This window comes from Mixophyes fleayi, chromosome 2, assembly GCF_038048845.1.
Source record: "Mixophyes fleayi isolate aMixFle1 chromosome 2, aMixFle1.hap1, whole genome shotgun sequence".
Lineage (NCBI taxonomy): Eukaryota > Metazoa > Chordata > Amphibia > Anura > Limnodynastidae > Mixophyes > Mixophyes fleayi.
In genome coordinates, this window is record NC_134403.1 from 286,657,336 (window position 1) to 286,667,236 (window position 9,901).

The 9,901-nt window shown below is 35.9% G+C and overlaps 1 protein-coding gene across 1 annotated transcript; it reads left to right on the forward strand.

Annotated features, from left to right (window-relative positions):
* The first annotated feature begins 355 nt into the window (after positions 1-355).
* Positions 356-7,930, forward strand: LOC142139061 (potassium voltage-gated channel subfamily A member 2). The gene is made up of 2 exons (XM_075196328.1): positions 356-781; positions 1,617-7,930. The coding sequence occupies exon 2, from the start codon at positions 1,752-1,754 to the stop codon at positions 3,249-3,251; it is 1,500 nt and encodes a 499-aa protein (XP_075052429.1). The 5' UTR covers positions 356-781; positions 1,617-1,751; the 3' UTR covers positions 3,252-7,930.
* The last annotated feature ends 1,971 nt before the right edge of the window (positions 7,931-9,901 follow it).

Genomic DNA, 9,901 nt, shown 5'->3' on the forward strand with positions numbered 1-9,901 from the left:
GGATATTTGTTTGAATGCTCATTCAATGATGGGTCACATTATCCGCGCTCTGAACTTTAGTGTCTTTATAAGAATGTGGAGCATTTTCTGGTTTCAAGATATACAGTATAATGAATGAGGCAACTGTCCATTTATTATTATCACACAGAAGTTTAAGTAGATATATGTATACACACACACACATATGTGTGTCTTTTAATATGTTTGCCTCCATTCTGAGATGTTTCATGCTATGTGAATTCCTTCCTATATTGCATCTATTTCAGCTCTCCCTGTAATGTGGGATGTGCTGTGAATGCTGCCTCTTGTTTTGTTGCAGTGCAGAATAGCGAAGCATCATAACGCAGGCTGACAAGGGGGAAGGCTGTGTGACTACTGCATCTGGAAACTGGGTCTCTGCAGATGTTTCATGATGTACCAGCTTTACCTAGCACCTATTTTTTAGTCCTTACCACCAGGCAACGTCACACCTCCTGAGGACTCCAGATCTTTTTTTTTTTTGCTGAGCTTAGCATCTTCCATCTATTACATTATATGCTTTAAACAGAGGCTTTCAAGTAAAGGAACCTGCCAGACTAATCCTGTCCTTTCACTTCAAGAACAATGAGCTCCTCTTACCAAGGAATCCCCCATTTTAGAGTCAGCTGATTACATTTTTTTGAACTATTAGGACAAACAAATTTATAGGATGCCAGAAAACCTGTTTTCCTTCATTGTATTCCCCGGAGAACTGATTCTACCTAGTCTGGTTACTAAGAAACCTGGAGGATTGTTTCTCAAGGTAATGTCTTGATTCATTGCTTTCACACAGGTTGTCAGTGTTTCTAATTTAGCCAACATACTGTATTTTGTTAATCACAGACATTTTATTATTACTGTCTTACATGTTTAACTCCTTAAAGACCTTTAAGGATTTTCGCCATGTTTCACTTGTTGGTGCATTTTATAATGTATTTTAAAAAATCCAAAACAAAGCTGCATTATCTATATCTATATCCTGTAGTATGTTAACATTCTTAACATCTATCATTACCCTGTGAGGTACAAACATTTTTTGATCAAGCAATTAAGAATCCCACTGTACAGTGCTATAGAATATGTCTCTGCCTTCAACATAAATGCTTCTTATTTTAATGAATAATTTAAGCCTGTACATTTTTTTTTATTATTTTAAAATATACACATATAATATACATATTGTTACATAAATAAATTCTTCAGATGATGTTATGCCTACAACAAATTAGACAGAACTAATTATATACAGCATTGCATACAGGAAGCATTTTAGTATCACTTTTCTGTCCTTGAAATGTATATTACTTGTGATGCTCTTGGGATCTCATATGAGTTGAGAGCAACTGGACAGCAGTAAAACCCTGCCCTAAAATACTGCATATTTTCTGCTGTAGTACAGGCTGAGGATGCATACCTTTAATCCATGCAACACCCCAGAGATATATGCATTGATCTATGGAGCATTTTAACCCCTTCATCTTCTTCAGTGCCTATGGTCTCCTCTGAGCTTTTCTTTGCAAAACATCTCTAGCAGTCTCTCTATCATGTATCATGAAAATAAATGACCCTTATTGTAATTATTCTCTCCTCTTTTCTAGGTGAGAGGTTATATACCTCTCATTTCCAGAAAACCTTTCTTATCCTGAGTGCAAATATTTACCTATTGCTTCCTGTGGTTACTTTCCAACAGCCAAACAGAAGAACCAGGCTGTACACTTATTTGGTCCACAACTATGACAGTTGCCACTGGAGATCCCACAGATGAAGCATCAGCTTTGCCAGGTCATCCACAGGACAGTTATGATCCTGAACCTGATCACGAATGTTGTGAGAGAGTCGTTATTAACATTTCAGGACTTCGATTTGAAACTCAGCTGAAAACCTTATCTCAGTTTCCAGAAACATTACTGGGGGATCCAAAAAAGAGGATGAGATACTTTGATCCATTGAGGAATGAATATTTTTTTGACAGGAACAGACCAAGTTTTGATGCCATCTTATATTATTACCAGTCTGGCGGTAGGTTAAGGAGACCTGTGAACGTGCCCTTGGATATTTTCTCAGAGGAAATAAGGTTCTATGAACTTGGTGAAGAAGCCATGGAGATTTTTAGAGAGGATGAAGGCTATATTAAGGAAGAAGAACGCCCTTTGCCAGATAATGAGTACCAGAAACAAGTGTGGCTTCTCTTTGAATATCCTGAAAGCTCTGGCCCAGCCAGGATTATAGCAATTATATCAGTTATGGTGATATTGATCTCGATTGTGAGTTTTTGCCTTGAAACATTGCCTGTTTTTAGAGATGAAAATGAAGACATGCATGGGAGTGCAGTCAATTATTATCCATACTCCAATAGTACAGTTCGATACCAACAATCAAATACATTCACAGACCCGTTCTTTATTGTTGAGACACTTTGCATCATATGGTTCTCATTTGAGTTCTTGGTTCGTTTTTTTGCCTGCCCAAGCAAAGCTGGATTTTTTACCAATATTATGAACATTATTGACATAGTGGCTATTATTCCATACTTTATAACGCTAGGTACAGAACTGGCAGAAAAAACTGAAGAGGCGCAGCAAGGTCAGCAAGCAATGTCTTTAGCAATTCTTAGGGTTATAAGATTGGTTAGAGTATTTAGGATCTTCAAACTTTCTAGGCATTCAAAAGGCCTTCAGATTTTAGGTCAGACACTCAAAGCGAGCATGAGGGAATTAGGCCTTTTAATATTTTTCCTCTTTATTGGTGTAATTCTTTTCTCCAGTGCTGTGTATTTTGCAGAAGCTGATGAGAGAGAATCTCAGTTTCCCAGCATCCCAGATGCCTTCTGGTGGGCCGTGGTTTCCATGACAACAGTAGGATATGGAGACATGGTCCCTACAACAATAGGTGGCAAAATAGTAGGCTCCCTCTGTGCAATTGCAGGCGTGTTAACCATTGCCTTACCTGTTCCTGTTATAGTATCCAACTTCAATTACTTCTATCACAGAGAGACAGAGGGTGAGGAACAAGCACAATATTTGCAAGTAACCAGCTGTCCAAAGATCCCATCTTCCCCTGACCTTCAAAAAAGTAGAAGTGCCTCCACACTGAGTAAGTCTGAATACATGGAGATCCAAGAAGGAGTTAATCATAGCAATGAAGATTTTAGAGAGAAGAACTTAACAACTGCAAATTGCACCTTAGGAAATACAAACTATGTAAATATAACCAAAATGCTCACTGACGTTTGACTGGCTTGCTCCTTGAAAGAGTGTACGGGGCAGCTGCAGAATTTGTGTAATGCAATAATCTGCTAGGTAATACTTTTCTAGTTGTGTCAATTTTGCATGGAGAGCAATAGTTGTGTAAGTGATGTTTTAATGCATCTGCAACTAAATTCGAAGTCACGGGAACATCTATTGACAACATTGGTAGGCCAAAGCAATCTGGTAGCATATTTTGACTAGAGGGTATATGAATTGTAATGACATAAAAATGAGGTAATCAGTAGGCCTCACTCTGATCTACATACAACCTCTTTGGATACATATGTGCCCCATCAATGTTTTGCTTGTGACTAAACAAATAGGCATAACTTCATGAAGATCACAAAGAGGTTCTGCAGCAGCATCAGGCTGCACTGCACAGGACAGTTACTTTTTCTAGTGACCCGAACAATTATTGTTTTGAGGAAGGATCAAACTGCCCCTGTCGATTACAATGCCAAGACGATGGTTTCCAAAGAAATGTACTTTACATGAAACACACAGATACAAATATAACCATAGCTATAAAATGTTTTCAGATTAGTACTAGAATTGTATTGAATTCTATTGGATGTGTCCAGCATATCCTGTAGTGATGTAAACTTAAATTGCACTTAAATGACCAATGCACATATGTACAGGCCAACATTTCATGCTTTAATAATTAAATAGCTGTTTTTAAAAAAGGCCTTCCATATTTTAATGAGGAACATATATTTTTGTGTTAAAGTTCTGTTATGTGTATATCAAAGCACTGATATTTTATTTTTTAAAGAATTGAGTAAGCTACTTTGCTGCCACTGCAGTGTGTCTGTTCTGGGATGAAAGACATGTAAACAGGTAGTCAGTATGTACTATAATCTGCAGACACAGTGTATACATAGTCATTGCAATTATCACTAAAAGAAAAATATACTACTGCTTCATAGTTATGGGTACCACATCATTACTGATCAAGAATAGAAGTTGAGAACAGGGTCTGAGTTTGTCCAATGGATGTATGAATATTTAAAAGCAGCCTCACACTTAGGTGTTAAGGCAACATCCTGCAAAGGGTTCAAAGGTCAAATGTGATCACATGGCACAGCAATGCGACCATGGTGTAGTTAGGGTAACCCACAAATACCACTTCTACCGTATGTAAAATAACTGCATGCCTATGTAATTAGTTGTTATTTAACTGTTCCTAGCAATCTGGTCTGTCAGCAGTTCTATGTAATGTGGATAATGTCTGCCTTAAAAACTTTTGTACTTTAGGCCTGCAGATCTCTTAGTGACAGGGAGCCCCTGATTTCACACTTTGTTGCAGAATCAGTTCACTGGAGAGATATTCCTTGCAGGGTAAAGTGTAATATGTCTCCTCTGGTGCTGGAGGTTTCAGGTGTTGTGTTAGAAATTCTAATATACTGTCGCACTATTATACTCTTACCTACATTCCATTCATAAATTAGTAACTGTGAAATAGTAATAATGCATGGATAATTATTGCATGCACACACTAGCTATCTACATATATATATATATCCAAGCACATATACAAACACACACACAATTTCTTCTTAGTAGAAAATATCCAACTATATGTAGCTGTATCAGTGTTAATAGTGTTTATTTTAGAATTGCATTCTCTTGATAAGTTCCTTATAGGAATACAGAAGTTAAAGCAGGAAAAAGGGACACACTGATTGTACATTTTAAAATAAGGTTCAAACTAGGTAAAAATAAGCTTGCACCAAGGATTGTGTATACGTTTCAGGGAAACTTTGTCACGCTTGAAAATATATGTACTGTATTAACATAGTAAGTAATAACAAACAACACCAGTGTAACTGTTAGAATAAAAGGCACAAAAAAGGGTGTTAGTTAAAATGAAATAAATTATGATGTCCATTGACACACAATTTGATTGGCTGTGGATGTAAGTGTCAGCCTAAGCATTGTAGAATGTCTAGAAATGTATGTTTATATATTTACATATGTATATAAAAATGTGCATACATATGTGTATACGCGTGCATGGGTATATGAGAGCAATGATAAACGTACACAATTCTGCACTCACAAACTCACAAGGCGATAATTATTAATGACTCTTGAAAGTTGGTACAGTTCTACTGGGGGAAAAAGTCCTGCTTATATATGAAAGCAGAAACCAAATGGGTGATTTTTATGACACGTTCCATATAGAATCGTATTACCTTTGCATTGAGATTAGTCATACTGATATAATTATATATGTATGAACGATACATGAATATCTGTTTATTCAAAGAGTATCTAATCATGCATGTATGTATATTTAAGCACATAAATTAAACAGCCACACACAATTACATACCAATATCTATCTAATGGTGCAATAGAATCAATATATTTATTCTGAGAAACAATATGAATTACAAAGCTTTAGATATTATTGTCAATTTAAATGTATCATTCATATAATAATCACAGTCTGATATCAAATGTAGCATTGCCTATACAGAAAGTTAATCATTGTTTTCAATAAACTGATTGGCTGAAGTTTTAACAATATGTAAAAGTTCACTTAAAAAATGTAGAAAAAAAAGAAGAAATCGGCACAATCATTTGGCAGCTGCAAGTCCCCAGAACTGCCAATTTTTTACCATTTTTAGTGATTCCTGGACCAAATAGGCAATTGTTGTCACGGACATTATGTAGTTTTTAACCCTTGAGTGTCAGCTGACAATAGAGTGCTTAGCATAGCAATTTCACAGAACTAAAGCACTTAACATTCACTTGCATTTTTTCTATTTTAGCATATTAGTTTAAAATATATTTATGCAAAACATCAAAGGCGTTTTCCTCTAAAATGTATGCTAATGAAGTCATTTTCATTTTGTGCCTCTGAGCATTTACTTATATTTCAAGCTTACATATATACTTTAAAATGGTTGAAGAATTAACACCTTAAAAATGAAAATGAGATTTTATGTTTTTAATGTTACAATACTAAGCAGCACACTCCTATAATACTTATATTTTAATACAAATTTCATACATATTTAATCTTCCTTTTTCCACATAGTAAGGTTATCATAAAATAGAAATATCTGCTCTATGACAGCCAGCCTCTCAAAAGACGGTTAAGTTGCCTTCTCTGCCGGAATGCTCAGGAGTTTTTGAGAGTTCTCCCAGGCATCCGATAGAGCAGGGCAACCTCCCGCATTCTGTCCACTTCGTTAGTGAAGTGGGCAGAGGCGGGGTTAATGAAATCATTCTGGCCCAACCCTCTGTATTGGTATAGTTTGACAGAGGGGCGGGCCAGGATGACGCAATTCATGTGGCCATGCCCCCAGGACACGGCAGCTTTGGAGAGCTCACAGAAGAGAGTTGGCAAGTATGGTTAAATAGTGATTATGGGCAGGGCCAATGGAAGGGTTGTAGGTACCACTCACCCTTTCTTAAGTGCTTCCACCCACAGCTTCTTACCTTGTGTGGTGGAACATATGGGGGGGGGGGGTGTTTGCAGGCAGAGAGGGGAGATGTTAGTGTCAGCGGTACCTGTGATGCTGCCATCTACTGCTCCTCTGTATCAGTGACAGGCTGGAATTGTTGCAGTAAGCTGGGATGTCATAGCGTATGACACACTCCCAGGCTTATCACTGAGATGGATGAGCAGCAGCCTGCAGCATTACAGCTCAAGGTGGGAAGTGCACGGAATGAACTCCGGTTAATTTAATTAGTTAAACACACCCCTCCCCAATGTCAGTCAATATGTCAGTGCTTAGTTTAAATCCCAAGGACAACTGAGGCTCAGTGCAGGTGCACCACAAGGAAAAATAAAAACACTAAATAAGTGGCATGATCAGTGTTTTAGATGTCCTGACAATGTTGGTGCCCAAAGCCACCTAATGGTAGCACCAGCCCGGATTATGAGTTCCTTGAAGAGCTATACTGTGATTTGAACAAAAATGTATAAAGATAAAGAAAAGTGTATACTGTTATCTAAAATACAGCTACATTTCTGTCATGTATGGAAATGATGTTAATTTCTATTCTTTGATGGAAAATAAGGGGTTTATTTATTAAAGGGAGATAAACCTTAAATCCTTGACAAACAGATTGTTCTCAGGATTTAGGGCTTCTCCCTACTTTTAACAAAGCCCCCAGATAGCTACTGCAGGTAGGTAGCCATCACTGGGGCCACCTGCACTGCTTCCCCATGCAAAGAGCCAAGGACAGCAGCGGTAATTGTGTACTCAGGATGGCATTAGCAAGGAATGCCCACATGAAGAAATGGTTTACTATTAAAATAAAACATTTGTTTCTGTTTGTTTTTTTTTGTTTTGTTTTTTTGTTTTTTTTTTATTTTAAAACACTAATATATTTATTTTGTAGAATCTAGTACTAGAAGCCCATGTCCGGGTCCGGACTTCCAGTCCCAGATAGCAACAAAAGCTGGCATTCCAGCTCAAGCATGCACACAGGGTCCCAGGACTGACTTGTCAAATAATAAGAGGGGTCTTACTGTTACCAGCTAGTATCACCAGGGATCTGAGCATCGCCCAGCTGCCCAAGTGACATTATTATAATAAACTGCACGTTAAAAAGTACTCTCGATAAACAGACCCCTAATTGTTTAAAATACTCCTGTATGTTTATACCATGCATAATACAAATAAAATATGCAGATAAGTTGAAGTTGCATATATATATATATATATATATATATATATATATACATATATATATATATATACATATATATATATATGTATATATATATATATATATATATATATATATATATATACATATACATATATATATATAAATATATATATAGTTGCGCAGAGCTTAATTAAAGGTCCACTTAGTTAAAATACAAGTCATCTTATATTGACAAAGCTACTAGCAGCATCCACAAGTATACAATTCAGGAACTAGTGGCAAACTAAGCTATTAGCCATAAAGATATGATTGTGAGTGATATTTTTACACCCTGTCTATTGAAGGACTTTGCAACCAGGCTTTATATTCTGACATGGCTTACAACAGAGAACGTTAGTTTGCACTCATCTGATTAGCAGATGTAAAAAGAGTCCCAAGTTCTGCTAAACATCTCAACTTACATCAGAGAAGAACATTTACATGTAGAATGTATATGTGAAATTTGCAAAATGCCTTGTTATATTGAATAAGCTTGCATGTTATTTTGAAAGACCCATTGTATAACACCCATCTTTTTACAAAGTTTGTTTTTCTTTCTGTTCACTTAAGTACGAATGTATGGAAAAAAGTGTTTTGGGGGTGCACAACTTGCCTCAGGTGCGACCATTCCTCTTCAGCACGGTGAGCTGGCTGCTTAGATATTCAAATGGGGAATTTGCTTTTGAATAAATGTAGGGATGTTAAGCCTATTTATAACATGATCAGGCAGTTCATATGTTTGAGTGTTATAGGTCAGATTAATTGCAATATATGGTAGACATAAACATAATCATATAGAGAAAACAGTATTGCCTATCTGCTGCACAGGTAAATGACTGACTATTGACTGTCTGTGGTCCTTGTAGACTGAGAAATACACATTTGTAATTGAATCTTTTCTCTTTTTATATGTAACCAAGTTCATTTTAAGGTGTTAAATTTCATTTGATTTGAGGTAAACTTATACCAGATGTATTGGCCATTAAGCAGGGCTATAAATAAAGTTGATACTGACTATAATGACCTCAAATGTTCATGTCCCTCTTACTTTACAACTTCTCAAATAGGTGGCCGGTGAAGACCAAGTAGTAACGAAGAAAATAAAAAAATTACAAAAGTTATAAAACTGCCCTTGTATGTGTGCCTAGTTTGCCTGTATGGTTAATACAGTCCTACTTTTAAGTAAAAAAAACTGTATTTATTTAAATCAATTGTGAATCATATTTCAACTTAATATTAAAAAATATGTGATCTTTTTGTATTACAATGTAAAGATTTTTTTTCTACATATTTGAGACACAATTTTTTGTTTTTAATGGAGGCATGTTTGTATTATATATATGTATACATTCAGTGGTGGAAGTGGGGGTGTATACTGTGGTATGTCATATCACCACTTCCCCTACTGTCTTCATTGTAAAGCTATCAAATTCCATTTACCTACATTCCCATTACATTTTTCATACCGCCACTTCCACCACTGTATATATTTATATGTCTACATGAGCACATACCCATGCATAGATATGCATACATATTTGTAAACACAGTGAAATAATTTTATTCTTACATACCATATGTAAGATTTATTTATACCATATTGGTCCATTGTAAGTATAACTTATGTAATTAACATATGATAATAAAAGATAATGTATACTATTGATGCTTGTGTATAAAAATGTCCAGTTTGTCAAATTACCTTCTGCTGTTTTGTAATATTATCTTACACAAATTATTAGAGGCAAATCCGGGATTTTCGAGGATTGTAAAGGGGTTCCACCTTGTGTTTTATCAAACAAATCCCTCATATATATATAGGATATGTATAAATTAGTAGAAAGAAGGTGCACTTCTTTAAATTAAGGAAATATGATCAGTTGAATAAAATCATGGCTGAATTAAGCACAAGGGAAATTATAAGCTGAGGTTGTTTTCATAGCTAAAGTGCACCTCTCTAA